The sequence below is a fragment of the Girardinichthys multiradiatus genome, chromosome 13 (assembly GCF_021462225.1).
Source record: "Girardinichthys multiradiatus isolate DD_20200921_A chromosome 13, DD_fGirMul_XY1, whole genome shotgun sequence".
NCBI classification, from domain to species: domain Eukaryota; kingdom Metazoa; phylum Chordata; class Actinopteri; order Cyprinodontiformes; family Goodeidae; genus Girardinichthys; species Girardinichthys multiradiatus.
The window spans coordinates 32936916-32950540 of NC_061806.1; the positions used below are offsets into that span (position 1 = coordinate 32936916).

The window sequence follows — 13625 nt, forward strand, 5'->3', positions numbered from 1 at the left end:
TCTCTTCTGATATGTAGGCTACAATAAAAGAAATGGTCCTGAATAAACTTTTTAATCATAACTTTTTATTTTTTTTACTTTTAAAATTCCACGTCACCATTGTGCAGTTAAGTTGCAGTCTTCTTGTGGCTGTTGAGTTAAATCTCCTCAGGAGACGATCCTTCCACTCCACTCAAAAGCCAGTCTTATCTGGTTTGCTTTTTACCTGTGTAGCAATGTGCGTCTGTGCTCAGAATAAACGCTCCTCCATATGGGAAAATAGTTTTCTCACACAGCTGTGGAGGCAGCTTGATCCACAGGCATGGTATCCAAAACAGTGGAATATGTTGAAAGAAGTTGCACAAGAGTTGATGTTTCAGCACCCTGGATGTCAAACCAACTTCCAAAAAACTGTTGAGCAAAGGTAAATTCAGACTCATTCATTTTAATCTTTGTTAGCTCCAGGAATGATTTCACTTTTTGAGGGTTTAAAAAGTTCTCACAGCCAGGGTCCAGTGCTCCCAAAGCATCCATGTACTTGTGATTCCATTCACTGAAACACACAGCCATTTCTCCAAGAAAACAGTCGATAATCCCAAAAAACATCAGCCTTGTGTCCTGTTTGGTATCCCATTCTTGATGACCAAGTGTCTCCGAGTGCTGCAGCAATGCTGGTGCCTGGCGCTGTCTTTTGGAGGGAAACACAGTCCCTGTGTCGGCCACACTGGCGGACCAAAGTTTTAGAAACCCCTCTTCAGGCCTAAAATTTTGATGAGCTAAACTGTGGTAATGCGGTCAGTGTTTTCAGCTTGGAGCATTTTATTTGGTACATCCATCAGACCCAAAAGCTTGTGCATCACACAGGCCAGAAATCTGAATGTTGGCTCTGTAATGGCTTTATGAAGTCCGACAGCTTAAATTTTCACATCAGCACTTGTTTTTCAAGTGCCAATCTCATGCAGAAATCCCACAACAGTTGTGTGTGACTTCAGAATGACAGAAACGGTCTCAAAGTGTCCTCTCCACCGTTGTTCCAACAGTCTTTTGGGTTTTTCTCCTTCATACTGTGCACCTACTGTTGGCCTTTTCAGAAATTTGTGTAGCTGATTGCATACATTAAAAACATCTTCAACTGTGCGCTCTGATGTAATGGCGTGCATGATCACCAGGTGCAGATGATGATTAAAACAGTGAATGTATAGGATTTCCCTCGGTAATGTATTTTGAATCAGTTTCTGCATACCTCTGCTCTTCCCAGACATCACACTGGTACAATCGTAACACTGACCCAGTGTTGAAATCTCCTTCCCTGTTGAACACCACAGTTCTCTTTTCTTCCACAGAGCCATGCATTTCTGAAGCATGGCTATTGCATTACTATTACAATTACCTTGTCTCCTAAAACCCTTTGCCTTATCTGTAGCATGCTCCCAGTTGTTAAAGCCAAAGGTAGTAAATACACATCTTTGACCAACCAGTTGGTCAGAGATAGAGCTTGAACATCCTTTGTCTTAGGACTTATTTATTTTCATCCATGGGAATGGGAATGATGATGGCCTGCTTCCATATTAATTGTGTAAGGTTTAATCACATTTATCTCCATGTTAATATCATTAACATGTGCAGATGTTTGGGCAGCACTTTGCCTCCATCCTTTAATCACGTCGGCAGTGACTTGGTGCAGCCTTGGCTCCTTTCCATTATTTTTTACTTGAACCAACAGCTAGTTTCAGTCATTTCTTCTTCAGAAGCATACTGCTAACTAGCCCCATTGCAAAGTGTTTTATTAAACAGCTCTTAGTATTTAAAGTAACTCCAGCCAAATGAATAGCTAGTGTCAAAACTATACTCACTGGCTGTCCTCCCCACCAGCGGTGGTTTAATTTCTCTCTTGTGCGCAGGCTGAAGGTGGCATTGAACACTGGGTCATGCATGGTGTTTCCCACAATTCCATGGGACTCTGGGTACAGGCCCTGCAGATAAACCACACAGTGTAATGTCAGTGCAGGCCAAAATCAGGCTTGTACCAATGTCACAACATTAACAGACCATAAAAATAACTAAACCATTGCTGGCAATAGCAACTTTAATAGAATCAAAGTTCATGTACATGTTAAAGAAGACAAATTAATTTTGCCAATATAATTTATGTTTCTACTTAGCTTTCAAAAATGAGGGTATTCATTAACAGCCTGGCTTTACTATCCCTATACTATATACAAGAGCTTTGGAAAGTAGACGAACAATTCACTCAACATTATGTAAGGGTCACTTACTGTGGCTAGGGTGTATAAATTTGGAAATGTCTTTGATGGATAGACTGGTCGAATGTATGGGGGAGATACACCACATGATCCTAAAACAAAACAAATGAATAAGACTTTAAAACCAAAATATAACTGACATATCCTATATATACACATTCTCTCTCACAGAAACAAATAGAAACAATATAAGGAAGGCATACTGAGTTTATGTAAGTTGGGGATGACAAATCTGCTCTTCTTCATGTAGGAGGCTCTGAACCCATCAACAGACAGCATGATGAGAGGAGGACGAATGAAACTGTAAAGCACAAAATTCCAGAGTGTATGAATTGAGAGATCGGCTAGGGTTAGATGGAGGCTTGTCAAATTAGTATTGAACAACAAACTGCTAAAAAACTTACATTTAGACAAAACATTGACAATTTATGTCCATCAGACATGTTTAAACAGGTTCAGAGTACCTTTCTAAGAGTCTTCAGTTCTCATTAAATGACATGTTATTCTTAATGACAAATAAAATGCTTTTTGTACTTGGTTTTTACTTTACCTCTAAAGTTGTGAGTTCCAACTTGGTCTTAAAGATCCAATATGGTTTCCTAATAAGTACTATAAATACTAGTTTATAATTAGGCAGTTTCTTTTCAGTGAATCAGTAGAACACACAGTACTGTTCAACTTCTGTAAATGAATATGCATCAAAGACATAAACAGGCTTTGAATACAAATGGTGCGTATAGTAAATCTACAGTTAATCATCTATATCCCATGAAGATGTTTTTTTACCAACATGTTTCATCTAAATGGAAGTGATATTAACATTTTGCAGTGGCCTAGCCAGAGTCTATAGTGTCTATAGAATTTAGGGTGATGGCAAGGAAGTCTTTTACAGCTCAAAGAGCTCATTACCAAAGATAAATTGTCAAAATATCTACTATTGGAAGCATGCTTAATGCTGGTCAGCAATTATAAGGAAGTTGGATGCTATAATGGCATAAAAGATTTTTCCACTGGTTATTGAAAAATAACTAACTGAAAGAAAATTCAACATGTTATGTTTTAATAAATTGTAAACAAAAACAGATATTTTTTTGCCAAACTGAAAATAATTACATAATTTAATTTACCTTTGAGAGATGCCTGTATCTTTGTAAGTAATGCTTCTCATGTTTTGTTCATTGGAGTTCCAAAGCATTAGAAATGGTTTTTGAATTCCTTTTGATCGGGGCATTAAGTGTTGCTTTTCGAGACCTTTTAGTCTACTTTCTGATGTCTGCCCAGTTCTATTTAGTTGATTTCTTGATTCTGCAGGTAGGGCAGTAATCAGGGCTGGGTGTAGCGATCTTTGTCATACATAGACATTTTTTAAGATGATCTTTACCATTACAAAGCAGTAAAGCAGCAGGCAGCGAATAGCTTTTCTAAAACCCAATTCTAAAGAAGGCGATTCCAAACCCTAACACAACCATAACTATTGCTATTTAGTTATATCATCCTTATTATTATTTGATATTTTACTTTATTTAGTAAAGACAATATTTTTTGAAACTTTTCCAAATTGTTTGCTTGTACTACTGTATATAGCATAGTTATTTCTCAGTGGTACTATTTGGTCTTCTTTTTTGTCTAAATATTAGGTCACCTAACCTGATCAGAAAGAGGTGTTACCTCACTGAAAATATTTGTTTTTATTTAAACAATAGTTAAATATGAATTTGTGCAATAGACACAAAACAGTCCATAATTCGGAAGGTAACTGCAAGGTTTTTAACATTTATTTACAAATAAAAATCTAAAGAAGAGCCCTTGTATTTGTATAATTGATACTTAATTGTTCAAAACCATAGATTCACCATAGGAGTCTTACCCTGCAGGACATTCTGGACTCTTGATCTCTTCACAGCTGTCTTCCAACCATGAAGTCTCATCTTAAAAGAAATGACAAGCAACAGTCTCTATCCACTAAGAATCTGGATTAAATTCTATTCCTGTTTTGCTTAGCTAAATGCTTAATGGTGTGCACCTTTGCAGGTGGATTTGTAGTTAGAACAGCAGTCTCCTTTCTCCAAGCAATCCTCTGAGCAGTGGCAGGCATGGTCTTCATTCCTCTCCTCCCCGCAGCGATCATGTGTACACTCAAACCCCCCGGCTAAGAGAAGAAAAAAGCTAATTAAATTACAATCACCTTATTACAGCACCCCCTGGCTCTTATTGGTTATAACGCTTCCAAAAAAACACTATGAATAGGTTATGTGGTGGAGAATTTGATTCAAGGTCCCTAAATGCACTAAAAAGAATTCAAGTGCAAAATGATTTATGAATTACAACATCCCCATTTAAAACCATTCATGCAAGGCAGGATAAATCCATGTATTTATGTATTTCACATACACTGATTGTAATGTATTGTTTTCTTAAGCTAGTGCTGCCATTCAATCATCTCTAACCAGTCTGCCCTTACTCCCCTGACCTGACAATAGCGTGTTTGTCCACACAACTGCCACTCATAGCGGATATTGTCTAAATCTGAAAAAATGGTAGTGCATAATATTCTCAGTAGATCAGCAGACTCACAGCACATACGTGTACCTAATCAAGTGGCTGGTGAATATATATCTGGCTTAGGGATAAATGATTACAAGGAGTGAGTGTGTAATACTCACCTGTTTTCAGGCAGTGAGCATCGAAATCAGAGCAGCAGCTGAGGTAAGTTTTACACAGATTGTCACATCTGCATCCTGGAGGATCTGCCACCTCCAGCTCAAAGCACCTCCCCTTACAGGAACCTGCTGTGCTGACCCACTCTGATATGACTGGAAAGCATAGAGACCCATAGTAAGAAACAATGGGTGCACTCCATCAGCAGAATTGCGTCTACTGTATAATATTAAATCTCATAATTTGTGTTTGCTCTTCTCCACCATTTAATCTGATCAATTTCAAAAATCCTTGAGTGATGTTTTTACTCAGTTCATTTTCTTGTGCAATGAGCAGAACAGCCAGATAGGCTTGAAATAAATAAAAAGCATTTGCTCAAAAAGCAAGGGCAATATGCCTTCGGTTGATTGGTAATAGAACTTTGTCAAAGGAATCGTATTGTAGTAAAATGACAAATATCCAATCAACAACTTAGTTAACTAAAGTATATTCTGATGAGAGAGTGAGAAAAAAACATCTGTTCTTACGTTTAGTGACAGGTGGCAGGTTATCTCCTTCTCCAGGTCTTGTGGCTTCAAATATATGAGCTCTACTGACATCCGTTCCCAAGAGACAGAACACCAACGCTATCTGCAGAAAACACAAACTATTATTTTTTCAGTCTACTTTCCATTTTATGCTGCAGCATAACTTGTTCAGGCATAACATTATGACCACTGAAGGGTGAAGTTAAAGACATAGACTATCTCTTCATCACTAAGTCAAATACATAGATTATCTCTTCATCATTGTACCTGTTACTGGGTGAGATATGTTGGTCACTAAGAAAAACAATTGTCATCAAAGCTGATGTGTTGAAAACAGGAAAAATGATGTAGAATACAGATTTATATATGTTTTATAGGGACAAAATTGTGAGAGCTAGACACTAAGCTTAGACCCACTAAAAGTGGTCCAAGGAAGGAACAGGATAACATAGCCTGCCACAAACATGTATGGTTCAGGAATGATTGAAGTAGCACAACAAGTAGTTTGATTTGCTGATTTGGCTTTCAAAAATTCCAGAACACTATCAAATCAAGCTTCTGGGCTAACAAGTCAGATCCACTGAGGCTGCAGCTGATGGCTAGTAGTACTTAAAGCAGAACAGAAAATAAATAAATAAATATATACAGTACAGACCTAAAGTTTGGACACACCTTCTTATTCAAAGAGTTTTCTTTATTTTCATGACTATGAATATTGTAGCTTCACACTGAAGGCATCAAAACTATGACTTAACACATGTGGAATTATATACTGAACAAAAAAGTGTGAAACAACTGAAAATATGTCTTATATTCTAGGTTCTTCAAAGTAGCCACCTTTTGCTTTGATTACTGCTCCGCACACTCTTGGCATTCTGTTGATGAGCTTCAAGAGGTAGTCACCTGAAATGGTTTTCACTTCACAGGTGTGCCCTGTCAGGTTTAATAAGTGGGATTTCAAGCCATATAAATGGGGTTGGGACCATCAGTTGTGTTGTGCAGAAGGTGGATACAGCACACAGCTGATAGTCCTACTGAATAGACTGTTAGAATTTGTATTATAGCAAGAAAAAAGCAGCTAAGTAAAGAAAAACGAGTGGCCATCATTACTTTAAGAAATGAAGGTCAGTCAGTCCAAACAATTGGGAAAACTTTGAAAGTGTCCCTAAGTGCAGTCGCAAAAACCATCAAGCACTACATAGAAACTGGCTCACATGAGGACCGCCCCAGGAAAGGAAGACCAAGAGTCGCCTCTGCTGCGGACAATAAGTTCGTCTGAGTCACCAGCCTCAGAAATTGCAGGTTAACAGCAGCTCAGATTAGAGAACAGGTCAATGCCACACAGAGTTCTAGCAGCAGACACATCTCTAGAACAACAGAATGCCAAGAGTGTGCGGAGCAGTAATCAAAGCAAAAGGTGGCTATTTTGAAGAACCTAGAATATAAGGCATATTTTCAGTTGTTTCACACTTTTTTGTTCAGTATATAATTCCACATGTGTTAATTCATAGTTTTGATGCCTTCAGTGTGAAGCTACAATATTCATAGTCATGAAAATAAAGAAAACTCTTTGAATGAGTTGTGTCCAAACTTTTGGTCTGTACTGTACATATATATACACTGTATTGCCAAAAGTATATGTCTATACTTTTACATGTACATGAGCTTTGATGGCATCCTATTCTTAATCTATAAGGTCCAATTTGTTGATGGACCAACCGTTGTCAGCGATAGCAACTTTAACTATTCTGTTAACATCTTCCACAAGGTGTTTTCATAGTTGGATGAGGAAACCAGGATTGCAGCCTTTGCTCTAATTCTAAAGATGTTCATGACGTTTGATCAGAACTCTCTTTCTCCACACCAAACTTTATACACCTGCAGCCATGGAAGTGATCGTAGCGCCAGATTTCATTGATTTGGTGGTGTGACCCAACACCTTTGGCAATTTAGTGAATATAAATGCATATATTTTGTCTTACAACCTGTTGTTAAAACCTCTGGCTTCAACAATAGCTTGACGTATGTATGTTATGCAATCTGAGATTTGTTTTTTACTATTGTTCTGAAGTTGTGGCCTGTGTGCAAGTTTTCTAAATCAGAAGCCCTTCTTTTCTTTTGTGAACATTTATGCAGCAATTGTCAGTAACACTAATGTAAATCTAAATGTAAATAAAGAGTGATATATATAAATGAAAATATGATAATGCATTAAACATATCCAACAAACATTTCAACGGATGGCATCTTGAACAGAAATTACAACTTCTAAACTTTTGGCCTGTAGTGTAACAAAGCCTTATGTCATCACACGAAAGGTGACCAGGTTCCACACCATTAATACAAAGAGAAGGTTTAATAGGAAAGAATGGTATTGATGTAAATTAATGCATTATGCCTAAAGAGGGCACTTGTACAGCCAGAATCCTACAAGGAAGGTAAACATATAGCATAATCTGCTGAAAAATAAAAGAAATTTTAAATTCTGAAATATACCTAACCTTGTACTGTCACAAGCCATAAGGACAACCAAGAAGGAGGTAAGGATAACAGCAGACTGTACCTGAATAATAATAATAATCAAATGGATTTTGTGTGCAGCTTTTAAAGCTGTCCTCAACACCCATTTCCCAGCTACTGGTGTGGATGAGAGATCAGCTGATTAAGATTGTGAAGCTTTCACAAGCAACACTGGTTGTTTAAAACAATTCAATTCAGTTTATTTATATAGCGCCAATTCAAAACACATCATCTCAAGGCAATTCATAAAAGTCAGGTACATACATTCCAATTAATTCTAATCATTGAACAGTGCAGTCAGATTCAGTTATTTATTCAAACTGGATAAAAGGTTTTTCTATCTAAGGAAACCCAGCAGATTGCATCCAGTCAGTGACTTGCAGCATTCCCTCCTCCTGGATGAGCATGTAGAGACAGTGGACAGTCACTGGCGTTGACTTTGCAGCAATCCTTCATACTGAGCATGCATGTAGCGACAGTGGAGAGGAAAAACTCCCTTTTAACAGGAAGAAACCTCCAGCAGAACCAGGCTCAGTATGAGCAGCCATCTGCCACAACCGACTGGGGGTTTGAGAGAACAGAGCAGAGACACAAAGAAAACAAAGAAGCACTGATGCAGGAGTCCTTTCTATGGGAAGGAAAAGTAAATGTTAATGGATGTAGCTCCTTTAGTCGTTTCACCTAGAAAGAAAGAACAGATAAACTCTGAGCCAGTTTTCAAGGTTAGAGTCTGAAAAAGAACACATAGAGTTAGTCACAGTAAAAGCTCAGTCAATTGCCATGTCTAGGAGAGAGAAAGCGTTAAACACTGAAAGACAGGGCCATGCGGATCATCGGTAGAGGGTGAGCATTAAGTTGTTGCCAGCAGAAGCTCGGACGATACCCCCATCCAGAAAGGTGTCACAGGTAGACACAGAGCCAGGCCAGATGTAGCTTCTAGGAAGTGAAAAAAGAGAGAACAAAGTTAAAAGCTGAAATAACAGCAAATAATGCAAAATTGGAGAGTAGTGTGAGAATGTAACGAAGAGGGTGAAAGTGGTCATTATGTCCTCCAGCAGCCTAAGCCTATAGCACCATAACTACAGAGATAGCTCAGGATAACCTAAGCCACTCTAACTATAAGCTTTATCAAAAAGGAAAGTTTTAAGCCTAGCCTTAAAAGTAGACAGGGTGTCTGCCTCAACAGACTAAAACTGGGAGCTGGTTCCACAGGAGAGTAGCTGATAACTAAAGGATCTGCCTCCCATTCTACTTCTAGAGACTCTAGGAACCACCAGTAAACCTGCAGTCTGAGAATGAAGTGTTCTGTTAGGAACGTATGGAACAATCAGATCTCTGATGTATGATGGAGCTAAATCATTAAGGGTTTTATATGTGAGGAGGAGAATTTTAAATTATATTCTGGATTTAACAGGGAGCCAATGAAGGGAAGCTAAAGTAGGAGAAATATGATCTCTCTTTTTAATTTTCATCAGAACTCTTGCTGCAGCATTTTGAATCAGCTGAAGGCTTTTAACTGCATTTTGTGGACATCCTGATAGTAAAGAATTACAATAGTCCAGCCTTGAAGTAACAAATGCATGGACTAGTTTTTCAGTGTCACTCCTGGACAGGATATTTCTAAAAAACAGTGTTGATACACTAAGGTAGTGATATTATAGCATCTGTTTGCAGGGATACCAGATAAATAATTTTTGTGTGGTTAAATTGTCTCCACATACTACTAATGCTACTATCCTTCACAAAAATCACAAACTAAAACAGAAGCAGGATCAAACGTTAACTGAATGAGATATTTATGATGACATAATGACATAACACCGACGTGGCTTTAATGATGAAACACAAAATTTAAGCACCACGTGTAAAAGCAAAGTTCATGGAAGTAAACCAACAATTTTTACCAATTTTGCCAGAACAAACTGTCAAAAAACCAGCGAGCATTATGCCAGGACCTTCTTGATGGCTACAAAATGGTGTGTGGTTTCTCTTTAACTTGGTAAAGGACATTTAACCAAATATCAGTGAAGGTGAAATTTGAGTCCATATGTATGTTTAGGCTGCTTGGTCATCCTGTATGTATAAGCTTGTATAGACCATGGATGGATGAACAGATGTATAATTAGGATTCCAACAAAAGTGCAAAGAATTCACCCAGCTTCACCCAGTTCTTTTATGTAAAGAAATTGAAATTTTATTTCAAACATTAGTTCAGACTCGCAAAAACAGCAGTTTAAATGTACTGTTTGAAGCACAAAATTTAATGTGTTACTAATACCAATGATGAGTGTATGTAAACTTCTGACTAGCACCGAGTGAATAAACATAATTATTATATCCATGTAAAAAGGTTGTAGGTCTTCTTTTAGCTATTTAAATATGAGCCCAATAAATGTAAAACTATTCATGAGATTTAAGTTAAAGAAACTATTTTTGTTTTTCAGTCCAACGTAAAAGATAGTTAGTATAGGCAAATTAATAATGCACTTAGTTTTTCATTTAATTCATCATAGTAAAACAGTACTAAGCTGTTACCATATTGCTTTTTGGCAGGTTTTATTTCAAGTTGAAAAACAATCCATTGTTTAAATACTCTATAAACTTCCAAATTTGACAAATGTAAAACAGACTTTGTTCTTGTTTATGCTAGGTCTCCCCCCATGAAATGTGGACTGGAAACAACTGTTACGACATTGTATGAATGGATCCTTTGTAAACTGTGTTTGGATCAGTTTTCAGAGAAATCTTACACACCACAGTGTCCCCTTTGCAGTCAGTGATGCTGACATAGTAGTTTAGCAAGTTCAGATTTATGCAAGCTACAACTTGGTACTTCTCAAACCATCTGTAATAAAAACTTTCCCAAGGATCATAAATTTGTCCTGGGTTCTGCCAGCCAGGACAGCTTCATCAATAAGAACCAACAAACATTAGGAGTATCAGTCTGTCCAATCTACACTCTCAGTTCAGGAACAAAGATTCAAAGATACAGTTGCAGATTCAGTAATGTGGAATCACATCTTAAACAGATTTTCTTAGTAAATGTGTTACAGATGCATCTCCAGGAGGTTTCCAACTAAACTCATGTTGGACAGCAGCATTTCTTTTATTAAAAATCATAATCTTTTTTCCATAACAGAATCCTGGTTTTCTTTAAATCCATTGTTCTCCAGCAGTAGTGCAAGTGGCAATGGTTGTATTTAGGTTGCTTTTAGTGGTATTCAGAATGAATAGTAATAACCATCATTTGCAACGTAATTGGAAGCAAATTACAGTGGGGCCAAAAAATATTTAGTCAGCAAATGAATGTGCAAGTTCTCCAATTTAGAGAGATGAGAGAGGTCTGTAATTTTCATCATAGGTACACAACTATGAGAGATAAAATAATAATAAATAAAACAAATCCAGGAAATCACATTGTAGGATTGTTAAAGAATTTATTTGGAAATTATGGTGGGAAATAAATATTTGATCAATAACAAAAGTTCAACTCAATCCTTTGTAGCATAACCTTTGTTGGCAATGACAGAAGACAAACGTTCCCTATAAGTCTTCACCAGGTTTGCACTCACTGTAGCTGCTATTTTGGCTCATTCCTCTTTGCAGATCTCCTTTAAAGCAGTGATGTGTTGGGGCTGTTACTGGACAACACAGACTTTAAACTCCCTCCACAAATTCTCTATGGGGTTGAGGTCTGGAGACTGGCTAGGCCACTCCAGGACCTTGAAATGCTTTTTACGGAGCCTCACCTTTGTTGCGCGAGCAGTGTGTTTGGGATTGTTGCCATGCTGGAAGACCGAGCCACGTTCCATCTTCAATACTCTCACTGATGGAAGGAGGTTTTGGCTTTAAATGTCATGATACATGTCTCTATTCATTCTTCCCTTAACATGGATCAGTCGTCCTGTCCCCTTTGCAGAAAAACAGCCCCAAAGTATGATGTTTCCACCCCCATGCTTCAAGTAGGTATGGTGTTCTTGGGATGCAACTCAGCATTCTTCTTCCTCCAAACATGACGAGTTGAGTTTGTGCCAAAAAGTTCTATTCAGGTTTCAACTGACCACATGATATTCTCCCAATCCTCTTCTGGATCCACCATATTCTCTCTGGAAAACTTCAGACGGGTCTGGACATGTACTGGCTTAAGCAGGGGGACACACCTGGCACTGCAGAATTTGAGTCCCTCTCGGCATAGTGTGTTACTGATGGTAGCCTTTGTTACTTTGGTCCCAGCTCTCTGCAGGTCATTCATCAAGTCCCTCCGTGTAGCTCTGGGATTTTTGCTCACTGTTCTCATGATCATTTTGACCCCACAGGATGCGATCTTGCTTGGGGCCCCAGATCGAGGGAGATTATCAATCGTCTTCCATTTTTTTACATTTGTTCCCGTAGTTAATTTATTCACACCAACCTGCTTGCCTATTGTAGATTCACTCTTCCCAGCCTGGTGCAGGTCTACAATTTTCTTCCAGGAGCCCTTCAACAGCTCTTTGGTCTTGGCCATGGTTGACTTTGGGGTCTGACTGTTTGAGGCTGTGGACAGGTGTCTTTATACAGATAACAAGTTTAAACAGGTGCATTAATACAGGTAACGAATGGAGGACAGAAGGGTTTCTTAAAGAAGAAGTTACAGGTCTGTGAGGGCCAGACATCTTGCTTGTTTGTGGGTGACCAAATACTTATTTTACAACAATCCTAGAATGTGATTTCCAGGATTTTCTTTTCTCATTTTGTCTCTCATAGTTGAAGTGTACCTATGATGAAAATTACAGACCCTTTCTCATCTTTCTAAGTAGGAGAACTTGCACAATCAGTGGCTCATTAAATACTTTTTGGCCCCACTGTAACTGTGATGCTGGGCTAATAAGCATCAACAGTTCAAAAGATGAATTGTTCAAGGACTTTCTTCATCAGAAATTACTCAAAAGAGAAGTTCAGTAGCAAAACATACTGAATTCACGACACAAACTGAAGTGGACAACAGAATGACCAGGAACTGCTTAACTGTGTTCCAGTTTTAAGTTGAAAAATCAGTGGGAGTGTTATGCTCAGCTGCTGAAAACTCCAGGTTCTGTTGTATAACAGTTTTAGAATCTCTGTAACAATAGCAGTATTTGTAATGCAAACGTAGTAGTTACTGAGGTACCACTTGTAAAAAGCTTGAGAACCAGTGGTTTAAATGAATGATTTCATCAGCTTCTGACCCAAATAATGGTGAAAGAGGATCATCAGTTCTACTAATTCAGTAAAATGGGACTATAGTGACAGCATCTATCTATTTATAGTTATTGCTTTTATATATATATATATCTTCTAATATTTATACCATGACTATGCTTCACCATGATAATTTTTATTTATTTTGATTTCTGAAGAGTATCTCAAGACCTTGTTAGCATTGTGGCCCCAACTCTCACTACATACTGACCTGCACTAAACACTTCATCCACCAAAGGTGCAATATTTTGCTCACTTATAGGTGCAACATTAAGGACTACCTCATGCTTTACATGTGTATTCAGTACTTCGCAAAGTTAATATCAGCTTCACTATTTCAATGTGTATAAGTAATTTTTTTTCTGCCCTTTGCTGCATATATTCTTACTAATTGCTATTTATTCTGAGATTTAGCTTTGCATGTTTTAAGCAGTTTTCTTTTTACTTAGATATTAGACTT

At 37.8% G+C, this 13625-nt stretch overlaps 1 protein-coding gene across 1 annotated transcript in view; it reads right to left on the minus strand.

Annotated features, from left to right (window-relative positions):
• The window catches only part of LOC124879420 (ectonucleotide pyrophosphatase/phosphodiesterase family member 2), a 59965-nt gene that overhangs the window by 45273 nt on the left and 1067 nt on the right, over nucleotides 1–13625 (minus strand). The window contains exons 2-8 of the mRNA XM_047383986.1: nucleotides 5429–5531; nucleotides 4907–5056; nucleotides 4267–4392; nucleotides 4111–4171; nucleotides 2447–2544; nucleotides 2256–2335; nucleotides 1833–1952 (exon numbers count right to left, since the gene is read on the minus strand). Coding sequence (XP_047239942.1) covers nucleotides 1833–1952; nucleotides 2256–2335; nucleotides 2447–2544; nucleotides 4111–4171; nucleotides 4267–4392; nucleotides 4907–5056; nucleotides 5429–5531 — 738 coding nt within the window. The remainder of the gene's footprint in view (nucleotides 1–1832; nucleotides 1953–2255; nucleotides 2336–2446; nucleotides 2545–4110; nucleotides 4172–4266; nucleotides 4393–4906; nucleotides 5057–5428; nucleotides 5532–13625) is intronic.